This window comes from Perognathus longimembris, chromosome 1 (genome assembly GCF_023159225.1).
Source record: "Perognathus longimembris pacificus isolate PPM17 chromosome 1, ASM2315922v1, whole genome shotgun sequence".
NCBI lineage: Eukaryota > Metazoa > Chordata > Mammalia > Rodentia > Heteromyidae > Perognathus > Perognathus longimembris.
In genome coordinates this window covers 11,736,890-11,752,561 of record NC_063161.1, presented here as the reverse complement: position 1 = coordinate 11,752,561, position 15,672 = coordinate 11,736,890, and the positions used below count along the sequence as shown (strand labels likewise).

Here is a 15,672-nt window from a genome sequence, read left to right as displayed (position 1 = left end):
GAAAATATATACAGTCATAATATATACAGGGGAGGATCTCGATGATCACACTACTGATTGAACAACTAATTTGCTGTGTTGTTTCATGGGGTGGGGAGGCTGAGCAGAAGGGAGCTGATGAATGGAGAGGGGAAGGATGGGTGAATGCAGTCATAATATTCGATAGTACATATGTGAAGATGGAACCAGATAACTGGAGAGGATGGATGGGGTTGAGAGGGGGCAGGGGGAAAGCAATGGAAGTGGTGACACTGATCAAGATGCTGAATTAAAACCCGATTGTACACCTACTTAAAAATAATAATAACAAGCATAGCGAACTGAAAATAGGATTCTGTATCCACATTCCTTCAAGATACCCTGCCGTGTAATCAACCCAGCACTCACCTCCCAACTCTGCCATGTTCAGCGCTGTTTATGGAGCTACCCCTGGTGCTATTTGCAAAGTCTTAGCAAACCATTTCTATTTTAAAATTCATCTGGAAAGACAAAGGAAGGATATGCTGCAGAAAACACACAGAAGCCCGATTTTTCTCTTTTATGTCACTGTGCAATGGCCATCCTTAGTGATTCCTCCAGTTTTCCACATAACTACAAGGGGATGTTATATATATCCTGTTCCTTCCACCCTCCTGAAATGGGTTTATTACCACTATATCAACTATATGTGTGTGTGATTTATTATACAACATTTGGAGAAAAGTGTTATCATTAAATACTTTTTTGAAAATCAAAAGAAAGTTCAAAAAACAACTATTTTAAATTCCTGCACCTGGGTCACATCACCGTGATGCACAGAAGTTGCCAGTCTGCTCAGAGTTTTCATCAGTTGTGTTTAAAGATATTGTGTGACCGACTGAGGGCTTGCCTGCCCTACATTTTGTGGAACAACTGCCTCCCCCAAAAGCAAATGGATCCCCCAAAAGCAAAGTAAATGTGAAATGTGTTTAAGTGCTAACGTGAACATTTGAGATTTGTTGGAAGGTGGTTTTTCTTTAGTGGTGAGTTGTGAGAAAAATGTGGGGATTTGTGATCAAGATTATGTGATAGATCTGGCTTGGGGTGAGCAGTATTCATGCGTACAGCAGTGTTTTTCCTCACAGTCACATAGGCTGCTTCATGCCGATTCAGGTTATGGGTGCTCAGACCTCCAGTACATAAGGTAAACGTGAGTAATTTTAGATGTATCCTAAACATCCATGGTTTTCCCTCAGTGTCTGTCTTCTTGAGACATACACCTAACAGATACAGTTTCTTTTATTTTAAATTTTATCAAGAATTACATTGTCTGATAAGTTTATCTTATTGCTCTTAACAATCTCTTAAATTTATATATAAAAAAACACTTTAACATCTTATAAAATTCTAACCATCCTAAGAGCCTTTAATTTGGTCAGTTTTCTCCTCCCCCCACCCAGTCTTTAGCACTTTTGAGATACCCAATTAAAAGGAAATAAATGGAATTAATAATATGTATGGAATAGGTCACAGCCCAGGTCACTGTCTAATAATCTTCAAAAAGGCCTGGGTAGGCAGAGCCCAATAATCTACTTAAGTTTGCTTAAAGCAATTTGTTGGATCCTTAACACCTGTTGAGTTAAGCACTGAAAAGTTAATTTGCAAGGCTGGCCTAGGCTACCTTGTCCCAAGATGTTTTTTGTCCTTCCCTTTCTCCCTTCCCCCTCTCCCTTCCACCCTCCACCCCCCCCCCCCCCCATTTTTCCTGTCTCTCTTTTTCATTTTTTTCCTTTGGAAAACATCTTTTGGGAATGGTACTAAGGGTTGAACTCAGGACACAGTGCTTGCTCTAAGTAATGACTCAACCACTTACATTGTGGCTCTAAACTTTCTTTGGCTCTAGTTAATTTTGAGATAGGGTCTTTCTTTTTTTCCCAGGCCAGACTGGACCCTGATCTTTCTATTTATTTTTTTCGCCATAGTTAGGACATGGTCCCTCTAATTATTCTTTACACCATAGTTAGGAGGACAGGTATATGCCACCATGTCCAGCTTTTCCACAAGATTGGGCAGGGAGAAGGGGGCGTCTCGTGAAATGTTTTGCGTAGGCTGGCCTTGAACCATGCCCCCCCCCCCCAGTTTCAGTCTCTCACGTAATTAGGATTATAAATACTCATGAGTCACTGGTGCCCACTTAATATTTTCAGTGAATGTCTTTGGGCCAACAGACTGTACTGAGTTCTGAGGAATCCAAATAGTGAGCGATACAGAGAAATAACTCCCATCTTCATGGAGCTTGCAATCTGTGGGATATGGGCATGTATCCAATCATATTCCATTCTCTGTGTAGGATCGCAGATTGCAAGAGGCACCACGAAAGTGCACCCATGTTTAAAAGTCCTGTGGTGTAGAGGTCCTGTGGTATTCTGGAAATAAATAAATAAATAAATAAATAGATAGATAGATAGATAGATAGATAGATAGAAGCTTTTGCGAATAGACCAGCGATAAGGAAGGCAGAGGAGCCCGGAGGACGCTTTCGGTGCCAGCAAGCAGCAGTGCCAGAGAGACGCAAGCCTTATCAAGATGTTGGCTTTCCTCTTCAGGCTAACGGAAAGCCGCTGCAGTATCATAGGGAAAACGGTATTGGTGAGCAATGCCTCTCCATTTGTCCCTGCAGGAGCAATGCAGTCCTACACGTGGTCTCTCACATACACGGTGACGACAGCTGCTGGGTCCCCAGCTGACAACTCCCAACAGCTGCCCTGCATGAGGAGCACCCACGTGCCTTCGTCCTCCGTCACGCACAGGATTCCAGTCTACCCCCACAGAGAGGAGCACGGGTAGGTGCTGCCCTCGGATGCCCAGGGACCCGGCATGCCCAGCCCTGCACATCATAGCTCCATCCCATCGAATACCCCACAACACCCAGTGGTGGGGGAAGACGGAGGGAGGGAGGTGGTAGTGGTCCCATTTTTTTTACAGATAAGATAATAAGAGACACGGTTGAGTAAGGGTGGAGCCCCAGGCTCATCTCACTGCAAAGCCCAATGTTCCTCAGACTTCACACACACCCTCCCCCAACACCTCCCCTGCATGGCCTTCGGTTCACTCTGTGGCCTTCCAAAGCTTCACTCGGGCTGTGCAATGGTGGCTCACACCTGTAATCCTAGATGCTCAGGGGGAGGCTGAGATCTGAGGATCACAATTCAAAGCCAACCCGAACAGGATAGTCTGTGAGACTTATTTCCAATTAAACACGCCCCTTAAAAAAAAAAAAAAAAAAGCTGAAAGTGGAGTTGAGACTCAAGTGGTAGAGCACTGACTTTGAGCAAAAAAAGAAAAGCAAAAAAGCTCAGGGGCTATGCCCGGGCTCTGAGTTCAAGCCCTAGAACTGGCAAAAAAAAAAAAAAAATGTCTGGGCTGGGAATATGGCCTAGTAGTAAAGTGTTCACCTCGTATACATGAAGCCCTGGGTTGGATTCCTCGGCACCACATATATAAAAAGAGCCGGAAATGGCACTGTGGCTCAAGTGGTAGAGTGCTAGCCTTGAGCAAAAAGAAGCCAGGGACAGTGCTCAGGCCCTGAGTTCAAGCCCCAGGACTGACAAAAAAACCAAAACAAAACAAAAAGTCTTTCCTCAAGTCTGAGTCTTCTGCAGCTCCATTTAGAAGTGGCCTCTCTGCCTTTGGGTAGTGAGTCTCTACTCAGGGAATGCTTTGTAACCCTGGATACATAAATCAAACTTTATTTTTTACAAGTCTTGGTAACAAAGTTGCTGTGATGAATAAAGTACAATCCATTTTTTAAAAAGAAAGAGTCTTAGTAGCATTTGCCATAGTGTACTATCTTTATCAGAAGGCACAGGCTTGACCATGTCTAATAAGCATTCTTTTTTTTTTTTCATGTGTGGGTGTGTGCATGTGTGTCCTGGGGCTTGTACTCAGGGCCTAAGAACTGTCCCTGAGCCAAGGCTAGCGCTTTACCACATAAGCAACAGTTCCATTTCTGGCTTTTCTTTCTTTCTTTCTTTCTTTTTTTTTTTTTTTGAGGTAAGAGTCTCATGGACTTTCCTGCTTGGGCTGGCTTTGAACCAGGATCCTCATAGCCTCAGATCTCAGCCTCCTGCATAGCTAGGATTACAGGCGCCGCCAGGGCCCAGCTCTCTAATGAGCATTCTTTTTTTTTTTTTTTTTTTTTTTTGGCCAGTCCTGGGCCTTGGACTCAGGGCCTGAGCACTGTCCCTGGCTTCTTTTTGCTCAAGGCTAGCACTCTGCCACTTGAGCCACAGCGCCACTTCTGGCTATTTTCTGTATATGTGGTGCTGGGGAATCGAACCCAGGGCCTCATGTCTATGAGGCAGGCACTCTTGCCACTAGGCCATACCCCCAGCACCACATGCTCTAATGAGCATTCTTGATGTTCAGAAAAGACGCTGCCATGTGATGCAAGAAGTCTCACCTGCACTCCCAGGCCAGGTTCCAACAAGGCAGCAGTTGGAGAGGGGGAAACAGGAAAACTTCTCAGCTTGCTTCTCACAGTGGCAGTCTGGCATGAGGAAGCAGGGTTGTAGACAGATGCCACAAGTGGATAGGCTGATGTGTGTGTTCATAATTTCCATGTTCCTGAGCTGTCAATAGGCTAGACATTGAGAGCACTTCCCGCACATTTAAAGGGGTTTCAGAGATGTTTGCATCTGCAGGGGTGGTAGCATAATCACCCAAGTGGCCACGGGTCCCTTTGCTATAAGATGTTAAGAAGGATGGTCATGATAATACTAGGCTATGGTTTTAAAGATCTTCACCCATAGGATCCCCAGAATCACCCAGCCCACCATGGTTGGAAATGCAAGGTACAGGCTGTGAGTAACCCGAGATCACACAGCTAGAAAGTGGGGGAGCTTGGCTTAGAACCAAGGCAGCCCCCACAGTGTTTCCCCTAGAACGGGGGGGGGAAAGGGGGGTTCTCAAAAACACACATCTTTCTCCATAGTGGCCAAGCAGAGCCCCCAGTAATGCAAAACAAAACAAAACAAAACCCCACAAATCCCAGAGCGGTTTCTTCTCTTCTTTCCTTCCTTGACTTCAGGATATAAGGTGGGGCCTGGGACTGCAATCGGAGGGTTTCCACCACGAGTTCTGTTTTGCTCGGGGCTGGATTCCATCCCCTGGGCGCTCCAGCTCTGTCCCCGAGGGTACTGAGGGAGAAGGAAAGTCAACCTGGGGTTTAAAAACTTGCCACAACAAGGCCACAGTGTGGAGATGGAAGGAATCAAAACAAAGAAGAAACATGGAAGTTGGGGGCTGGGGCCGGGTGAGGGTGAACAAATAAAGGAGGGAAAGATATGAGGTTGATTTTTGTAAAGTTGTCAAGCTGACTTGTTCTCCCTGTTATGACTCACGCTATGCAACATGCTTGCTGCGTTTTAGGTACACGGGAAGCTATAACTATGGGAGCTATGGCAACCAGCACCCTCACCCAATGCAGAGCCAGTATCCGGCCCTCCCTCACGACACGGCCATCTCTGGCCCACTCCACTACTCCCCTTACCACAGGAGCTCTGCACAGGTGAGTGAGTAGTCCCATTGGCACGAATCACTTGTGGTCCAGTCTGGTTAATGGAACACAATTAATAAGTCCTTTGGGAGACCCTGTGTGAGCCCGTGGTCCCCAAAGAAAGCATGGTGATCTTTTTTGTCAGCACCCTCTCTGCCCTCCCAAGGGGAGCCCTGGCTTAACCCCCAATGGGAATCCTCAGTGGCTGGCCCAGTGGGCGCTGAGCTGGCCAGGGACCACAAACCACCACCTCTGGCTTATCTAGGTAGCTTAACAGGTCTCTGTCAGTCCTCTCCTGTGTTTGCCCCTCCTCACTGATCTCTCTCGGTCTTTTCTACCCAAACCACCCAGAATCTTATCCAGAAGAGTCCTCCACAAATGGACACCTATCCAATAAGTTGCAGCTGAGGTGTCCCTAATTCAGGGTTGCACCTGGGACACAGCGTTGGGCCTTTTCAGTCTTAGACACCAGCCCCTAACTCCCTTCAACTCTGCATCCTGAATGACTCCCCTTCCTGGCTGTCCTTGCCTCAGCACAGGCCTTGGGCTTTTCTGGCCCATTTCTAGGCTCTGTCTCTAAAGCTTGCCCTGCCTCAATCCTCTACACTTCAGCACCGACCACAGCAATCCCTTTCTGGCCCATCATTGCTTTCAAAGTCCAGATCAATTCTTTCCCAGGTTTCCCATTACCTGTGACCTCTCAAGCCTACCCACTAACCTCTGAGGTCCCTTGTCCTTGCTGCCCCAGCCTATGTACAGTTGCCCTGTCAGCGTGGAGCCTTCCCACATCTTTGTAGGCATTGTTCCCCTCTACCTGGGACTTTTCCCACTTATCATTGAAGACAAGCATCTCATAGTTTTCATGGCATTTCCTGTGCCTCCTCCTGTGCCTCCTGTGCCTCTCTCTGGGCTTCCTCTGTCACACTTTCTGTAATCAGCTCACTTTCCTGTCTAGAGGAGACCCCCAAGCTCCTTGAAGGCAAAGAGTAAATCTATATCCCCATGTCACAGGACATGGTGCCCATCACAAAGATCAGCTAACTTTCCCTGGCCACTTAGCATGTGCCAGGCTCTGCACCAAGAGCTTTCCACATCATTTAGATAAGGCTTACCAAAGAGGAAACCAGACTCTGAATAATTTGCTAGAGCACTGGGACCTTAGGCAATCTGACTCCTGTCCAAGCTCACAAACACCCCCTCCATGGCCTCTCCCATGTGGCCTCACGGCTTACTGGGCAGATGAACGTATGGAAGGAGCCATCACCACAGCCCATGGTGTGATAAGCAGAGGAAGCTTGTTCTAGTCTATAGGCACAGGAAGCCATGGCAGGTATTTAAGTCAGGGAATGGCAATGGCAGAAGCTACGTTTAAGAAAGAGAGCTCCCAGGAAACCCCAGTAGGATGAGCCAGAAAGGGACTAGCAGTGACAGGGAGCCCTGGTCTAAAGCGCTTGCAGGAGGTTAGGAGAGAGAGGCTGTAGGATGGAGGCTAGGCCCCACATTGCATCAGCTGTCAGCATACAGACCTGCCTCACCGGAAGGGCGCAGGGGAGAATGTATCCACAATACTCAGGCACTCAGGGCAAACAGGCATCTGTGTTGATTTCCATCTCAGTACCAAGGGGAGCCCTAGTTGAATCCCCAGACAATCCAAGAAGTTGATTCCACTAAATCATCACCTAGGGCATTCATTACAGATCTCCACCTGCGTCACACATAGATGCCAGCTCCGTAGGTGCCACCTCTCCTGAGAGCAGAGTCTGTGCTTCTCCCCTGGATCTGCTGAGTAACTTAGAATGATTGCCCTGGCCCTGGTCATGTGTTCATTTGCTCGTTCATTCATTCATTCCTCATATGGTTTCTGGGTGCCCACTGTATGCAAGTATGGCTCCAGCCCCTGAGAATTCACCAGGGAAGGAGGCAGAGGTAAGCATACTGTGGGAGAGCCTGTATACAGCAAGGGACAACAGCAGCAAGCCAACCACAGGACTGGGCATTATCTTTTCTCCTCAGCCCAGGAAATTTCAAGAGCTGGTTTTCAGGGATGGTATTTTTAAAGCCATTGCCATAAAAAGAATCAGAGGTCTCCCCGAAGCCCATGCAGACCCTGGTGATCAAAGATAGGCCTGCAGTTGTGGGAGCCACAGTAGACTCTAACCGGAACACTATCATTTAATAGTTGGTCTTAATGGCAGGGCTCAAAGACTAAGCCATGTAAACTGCATGTGAAAGGCTCCAGGGGCCTGAGACAGCTTCTCCACCATCATGTCTTGTGACTCTCAGTCATGGGCCTCTGACACCATCTCATACCATCACACAGAGAGAGAGAGAGAGAGAGAGAGAGAGAGAGAGAGAGAGAGAAAGAGAGAGAGGAAGAAAGGAAGGAGGAGGACGAGGAAGAGGAGGAGGAGGAGGAGGAAGAGAGAAATGCTTGTACATGTTGTATTTTATGGTACATGGCTTAGTCTCCATCTATAAAGTAAGGTGGACAGAAGTTAATGAATTTCATCTCTACCCAAATCAGCGAATGAAGTCAGTGTCAAAAATGTCCCTTTCCTAAGGGAGGTCCTGTCTAAAGACAAGCATCTTTAAAAAAGCAAACACTCATACAGCAAGCACTGTTCTAATCATTTTGAAATAGTCTTACTCAATTCCCATAACAACCTCAGGAAGACTGCATTTTTCCTCCAGTTGTTAAACGTGAAGCATAGCCTTAGACGACAGTAAAGCCGTGTCATCTATAATCTGCAATGCAGATTCAAACAGAAATTCTCCAATTTTGAACCACAGCCCCAAAGCTTGTGACCCTGAAACTACCCTGCCCTGGAGGGCAGAAGCTAATCTCTATTACTACTCTAAGTTTCAAGTTATCAAAGAGATGAAGCGTACATCCCCGATAGCTTATTTCCTTCTTCATGGGTGCTTTGGTCTGAGGGGGAGTGCACAAGGGAAAACCCACTGCAGGGCTCATTAGTTTTAGCTCTACAGAGCAGACGTCAAGTTGCCCCATCCCAAGTAAATGAATATCATACTCTACTGTAGAAGACTCCCTGGGGAAAACCATCAGTCTGAATTGAAGGAGGAAAAAAATCACGGACAGGTGGTTAAAGAAACACACTTGTCAATCACTAAATCAACCTCTTATATTGGGTCTATAGACAAGACTCAAGGAGCCTGAAGATGCTAAAATAAAAAAGAAAGGAGAGATACAAGAAAAGAAGTCATTCTTTTTAAAAAATTTATTTTCCTTTTTTTAAAAGTATTTTGTTATCTTTAAAAGGAAGTTTTAGTCTTGCTCTGTTTAAATCAGAGTGCTCATGTTGAACTGTGCTTTCCTCTCTTTCTCTCCTTCGAGAGAGAATCATTGAGAATTACATCTTAGAAAGGCCAAATTCAAAGACTTTTTTAGGCCACACATCACAATAACTATATGAGTTTTGTATACCAAAGAATTAACTTTCTGGCTAAGGGAACATGGATAAGAAAGAGACACAAACTTGCCCATTAAATCTGGAGTTTTCTGCTTTAAATCGGCCATCCTTTGTAGGACTGAAGGGGAAACAAGTTCTACTTGCTTCTGAAGTGTGGCATGACACAGGGTATGGGCTGTGTATACTATTACAATAAAGAACCAAGACTTCAAAAAAGAAAAGAAACGCACTTGTTCATCAGCACCAGAGTAATGTTTGCAAATTATTTTCTGTTAGGTTGCCTTAAAGAAAGGACACATACATCTATGGAATGCAATAACCATATGCATCCCAGGTTTATATGCTGCAAATCATTTTAACTTGTTTTTCAAACATAGAATATCTCTATGTCCTAGCTGATCCTACTTGTTTGCATAACACCAATGACTTCTGGGTAAGACAACGGTATGCCTCCCAGCCCCACTTGAACTCTTTTCCCTTCTGAACTACTGGTGGAAATATTTCTGAGCCACATGTCCATGGAACCTCAGCCCTTTCTGCAGACATGAATGTGCATTGTAACTCTAGAGTTCAAGGCCATTTGACCAACCGGAAGTTGTATAGCTAGGAATATACTTAGAGTGGACCAGACGGTAGTTCTTCATTTCTCATCTTAATGGCCTGGGTCCAACTTCATCAGCCAATCACCACCTCTCCCAGGTTTCCCAACTGCCTGGTCTAAACTAGTCCAGGGCCAGTGGGGCTAAATGTGTGCTTATGATACTATACTTTGGGGATATCATCTTGAGTCAAAGGGAAAACAAAACAAAAACCAGCCCCATTAATCAACCATAATGCTGTAAGATTGCAGAGTATGGGAGTTTGCTGGTTCAAATCCCAGTCATGCCTCTGATTAAATGTGCCTCAGTTTCCTCATCTGAAAAACAAAGATAATTACCGTATCTATTTAATGAAATCAAATAAATTCACTAAGGTTAGACAAGAACCTTGCTCAGACTTCACACTGCTTGCGTATATTATCAAACTTTGTCACAATTAAAATATTATATCTTGTGTGATTATATAATTAATCTGTGTCCCCTCACATACTGGATCTGTGGAGGCAAGGACTAAGTGCTTACCATTAATACTCCCATGGCCTAGCACAGAGCTCAGTGGTTACTCACTAAGTCCTTGTCAATGAAACCAAAGAACAAATAGTTCTTTATTTTGACACCAACTTGCTCTGTGACCTCAAGCAGGTCATTTCTCTTCTTTCAATCTCACCTGTGAAAGGAGAGGCAGCACTATCAAGTCTGTCACTAAGGCCTTTCCTGTCATTAATGGACCACCAGCCTATCTTCGGAAAGGAAGCGTATTAACAATAGCCAGCAACACCTTTTTGAGACCTTACTATATGAAAATTTTTAAGTGTTTTGTTTTTTCATAAGTAGTCATTCTCTTCACACTGACCTTAAAAAAGTTCAGCAGATGTGGACTCCCTGACAAAAGAGTTTTGGAGAACTATGTCCTCTTCTAGAAGAGGCCAAAAGGAAACCTGCCTGGGGCAGCCCCCTGGTAGGCCCTGCGTGCAGTGAGAGCCGCCTTTCATAGGAAAACAGTTTGTACTCTGGCTTGGGCCACCTTTCACCCCTCACTTGAGTAGAGGCCCATTTGGTAAGGGGCAGGGATAAAGGACTCATTCTTTCCTCTCTGACTGTAGGAAAGCCAGCCCCTGGTGTAGGGAGTCAGTTCCCAAAATAGACTTCCTACTAGAGCTCCAAAGAGGCCAAGAGGCAATCGCAGCTGAGATGGACTTATGCCATAGCCACTTGGCGGCAACTTTGACTGTGCTCACACTAATGCACACGTGCATACACGCACAGGCTCACAAGCACCCCTTACACACTGGTCTCAAGCAGTGGTTAACTAGTGATTTTAAAATCATCAGCAACAGCTTGTGATCTGACCCACAGAATAGTAACTTCCTGTCATGGGCCCTCAATAAAAAGAGCCTTTATTGGAACAGGGGACCCCAGGGTGAAAGCAGATGTAAAGTGTGAAAGGTGAGGGGGGTGCCACAGGCCTGCCTCTACCACTCTCAGCAGACCAAATAGAAGCTCCATTGCCGGTGTTAATCACCAGGACAAGGCAGCAGGCATTTTGACCATCTCGCCTTTCAGTAGTCTCCTCACCATAGGGAAAACGAGTCACTGACTCATTTGCAATTAGCTGACCTAACAGGACAGAATTTTCCATGCCGGATTCAGTAGTAACAGAATTGTATTGTCACACTGGAGATATTTTGAGCCCATCTCATTTCCAGGCAAATTGCTCTTTAGAGTCTATGACACAACCTCTGCACACAGCTGCATGGAGGGTCCTTGACAAGGCACAAAAAGAGCACTCTCTTAGCTTTGGTGGGAAGGAGCTCCCAGCGCTGTTACATTTTACCAACGCAAGCGAGGGCCAGGAGGACTGGGTCAGGCAGACAGCAGGCTGGGATCAAATTAGCATTACAGGGCTTGGCTGCATAGGGGAGAAGGGAGTTTGCTGTAAAAAAAAAAAAAAAAAGATAGATGAAAGTTTCTAAGGACGCCTTTCCGATTCAGGAGTGACAGATCAACGGGTTTAGGTCAGTTGATTGATGCAGGAGAACTGCTACCCTGAGAGTGGGTTCTTCTGCCAGCTCCTCCTCCAGTTGCTCTGTGACTCTAAGCATGGGTTCTAGTGTACTCATTTCTACACTATGAGGTTGAAGGACACAATCTGGACAGTTGTCTTTCTAGTAGTCCTGCCCCCCCCCACCCCTGTATCACTCATCAAGTATGGCTTAGCACCTGCTAGGTGCCAGGCAATGTGCCAGTGCTGGGAACACAGTGTGAACATGACAGAGCCCCACTGGGAGCCGATGAATATAAACCAGTGGAGACAGCTGCCAAGCAGGATGCCTAATGAGGACCCAACCGCACAACTGGAGGGTGTGGGGTGTTTGGCTTCCTAAGACAGGATATCCAGAGAAGTCTCTCCGATGAGGTTAATGCTTGGGCTAAGATCACCGGGGTGGCGAAAAGGCAGGTGTCGTGGTCCCAAAGGGTTCCAGGCAGAGGAAGCAAGTAGAGACCAGCTCAGGATGCCACCAGGCCAGAGGTCAGCCAGAGCACTGTGAGGAGAGGTGACATGCACCCAGGCTGTCTTGCCATTTTGTAACCATCAGTATTCCTTAATGTTATCCATTCAGCCCACCTGGGCTCCTGTTTTCTTTGGGACTTAGAGAACCCCCTCTCGCAAGCCTGAGGACCCACCACCATGCCACCCAGCCAGTGCTTCTGATCTGATCTGAGATTATGAAAGCCTTGCTGTGTTGTCCGCCGTCTCCCTGGCAACAGCCCGGGGTCCTTTTCCCTTGAGTCCCCAGACACCACCTACGCCCTTCTCCCTCACTCCTCGTGGTGCTTTTGACTGCAGAGGGGCCATCCTTTGCTATGTGAGGCATTGGGTCATTACCTAAGGGAAGATCCTTCTCTTCTGAACCTCTGCATAGCTGATTCTCTTCAAATACTTCAGGCCCGCCCATGCACTTTCCCCTGCTTCCTTTGGGCATCTCTTCCAAGAGGCACCATGGTTCCCTATCTCCTGACAGGGAGCTGCCATTGTTGTCACAAAGCCCTTCTCCTGCTGTCTAGCCTTCAGCCTGTCTGTCTCCCTCACAGGAGGTGGCCTCCCACCTAATCCCTCGGGGCTCCACTCTCCAACTGTCAGGGAAGACAGATGGAGAGCAGAAGAATTCACACATTGACACACACGCTCTCTTCTTCGCTGCCCTTGCCATCCTTGTTGATTGGTTCCAGCCCTCACTGGGGTGGCCCTGGGCACAGCAAGGTCCATCTTTGCACAGACTGACCTGCACATAGGGAGTTCTCACGGGGGAGTCCATAGCTCCTCCCCTTCCTCCACTCTGAGCAGGCTACAAGGGGCTTATTTGCATAGCTGTCTTGGTAACAGGGAAGAATGTGAGAGCAGCAGCACCCACAGGCACTTCATTCACTCCAGAGTTGCTTCTTTTACTCCTAATCCTTTCTAGAGCTGCTTCCCCTCTTCTTGTCCACTAACACCTGTTCTTCTGGCGGGAACGGAAGCACCCTTTGTCCCCTGCCTCAGCTTATCTCCACTCCTTCCTCCCCATTTCACACCTAGACGAGTAATTCACCATTTCCTACTCACATACCTTCAGGACTTCAGTGAATCTGAACAATTTTCCTCTAAGTGATAGGCACTAATAATAACCTTTGAAGCAGCTGGCTTGCTTGCTTTCTTACCCCAAAGCCTGCTTTTCAGGCTGCAGTTCCTAACTGAATCCGCTGTGAAAATGCTATTTTTAATAGTGACATTGTGTGTTCCTTGGCAGTATTTTCTTGAGTTAATGGGCCAGGACCTATAACACCTCCATAAGTAAAACTGAAACCCACAACCACCTAGCCACACCTCCATATGTGTGGGGCCATAATGTGGACCCGTGTACACACATGCATGCAAGCACACATGTGCATCCATGCATGTGTACACACAGAAGCATGAACACACACACACACACACACATACACACACACACTGCAATCTCCACTGAGGCTGTTTCTCCTTTTGGGTTTGTCTCAAGCCATTGCAGTTAAGAAGCAGAAAGCTAGCGTAAAAGCTTGAGTCCCCAGACAGAGTTGGCCATGAAATCCCACGCATTTCTCCTAGTGATCGTTTCCTCAGACCGAGGTTTAACCTTGCAGAGATTCACTGAGTCCGCCCATCAATTCTGTGACTACCACCTTAAGACAATGAAACTGTGAACATGGTGGATAAAGTATATGTGCAACTTCCAAGCTCATTTTAACTCTTGTGAAATTTCTTTCCCCTCAACAAGTACCCTTTTAATAGCCCCACTACCCGGATGGAACCCTGTTTGATGAGCAGTACTCCCAGGCTGCATCCTACCCCGGTCACTCCCCGATGGCCAGAGGTGCCCACGGCCAACACGTGCTACGCAAGCCCGTCTGTGCATTCCACGAGGTATGGAAACTCTAGTGACATGTACACACCCCTGACCACGCGCAGGAATTCCGAGTATGAGCACATGCAACACTTTCCTGGCTTTGCTTACATCAACGGAGAGGCCTCCACAGGATGGGCTAAATGACTGCTATCATAGGAATCCATATTTAATATTAATAATTAATATTAATAATAAACCCAATACCCTCCCTCCAGAAGACTTTATCTCTATACATCATAACTCATGGGCTGTTCCCAGACATCCATTTTTTTCCTCATGGAAGGGAGGATGTTCAATATGGGATGAATAAACTTTAGTTCAGAAACAAGACTTACTAAAAGTCAGTGGGACTGGGTTCCCATAAGCCAAGCCAGACTGGATTGTTTGTATAGAGCACTATCTTGGGCAGGCCAATCTGTGCCTTTTCCCTCTGTTCCATGACTTTGTGCTGGCAACCATTCCCTATAGGCAATTTATTTCTCCCCTTGACAAAAGCTCTTTAGTCTTGAAGGAAGGATAGACACTGGAAAAGGAATCTGGTTTGTGTTCTCGGACGGGCACATAATTTACCAAGAACATTCACCTGCACGCCACCTTCCCCCCGTCTGTCATCTCACTGTACAACAAACAGCCCTCAAACAATGTTCCCCTGCCTCTCTTCTTCCTGGTGGTGACATCTCTGCTTCCTGGAGCACCAGGACTCAATGGAGGTTTCTGGAAATGCTAAGCTCCCTGCTATACTTAGATTAGCTGTAGCACCTACATTGTAACTGGACTGTAAGCACTGTTTTGAGGGAAGGAACAGGCCTGTTCTATATTGCCTTAAGTCAGTCAAGGTCTGTAGGGGACAGGTTCTTCTACATACAGGGATTTGTCCTAAGTTTGCACAGTCATTTGTGGCCGCAAAAGGCAGGAGAGGGATTTGTTTTTGTTTCAAGTTGTGTGAGAATGTGGACTTAAGGCACGGAGTACCACACTTCAGCTCTGTTGTGTTAACTTTGTAAAGCTGGATGGACCAAATTTTCACTTACCAAGCACCAAGTGTGAATATGACTTTCACGGTTCCTTCATAAGACTATAATAATTTCCGACACTTTGATAGAAAAAAATTCAAAGTTGTGCCTTTGAGCCTATCCTATATTGTGTATGTGTGGAAATAAAAATGTATTGTACTTTTGGAATTTTTTTTCGTAGGCATCTTTTTTGTCAGATATGTAGCAATTTGTGAAGTTTGTTTAGCAATTAACATAGGTTTTCTTTCTGTATTATAAAATGCACCAAGCAATTATGGTGGACCTATTACCCTATGGGTAAGAAATAAATGGAAATATGACATCGGATGTTTTAGCAATTGTTCTGTAAATAAAATCTTTGATCACACCACTCAGTGTGATAATCATGTCTACAGCTAAAATGGAAATAGTTTTATCTGTACAGTTGTGCAAGATATGAATGGTTTCACACTCAAATAAAAAGTATTGAGATGACCTGTTTCCCTTTCATTTTGCACTTGATATGACTTCCATGTGTGTATAAAATACAAATAACAATCTTAAGTACTCAGCGTGTAAGCAGAACAAAACAAATTCCATCTTGTGTAACTGTGCTTACCTAGTTCCCTGTCATCTTTCCTGTCATAGTTATCAATAAAATTTGGATAGGCCATACTTCCTGTCCATGGCCAAAGGATTAAGTATCGTACCTAC

General features: G+C 45.9%; 1 protein-coding gene across 2 annotated transcripts in view; it reads left to right on the top strand.

Annotated features, from left to right (window-relative positions):
• Rfx4 (regulatory factor X4) overlaps window positions 1–15,453 on the top strand; it is a 116,192-nt gene extending 100,739 nt beyond the window's left edge. For both annotated transcript variants that reach the window (XM_048349486.1, XM_048349494.1), the window contains 3 exons: window positions 2,639–2,801; window positions 5,389–5,527; window positions 13,838–15,453. In XM_048349486.1, the coding sequence (XP_048205443.1) occupies window positions 2,639–2,801; window positions 5,389–5,527; window positions 13,838–14,110 (575 nt within the window). In that variant the 3' untranslated portion in view covers window positions 14,111–15,453. The remainder of the gene's footprint in view (window positions 1–2,638; window positions 2,802–5,388; window positions 5,528–13,837) is intronic.
• Window positions 15,454–15,672: the final 219 nt, after the last annotated feature.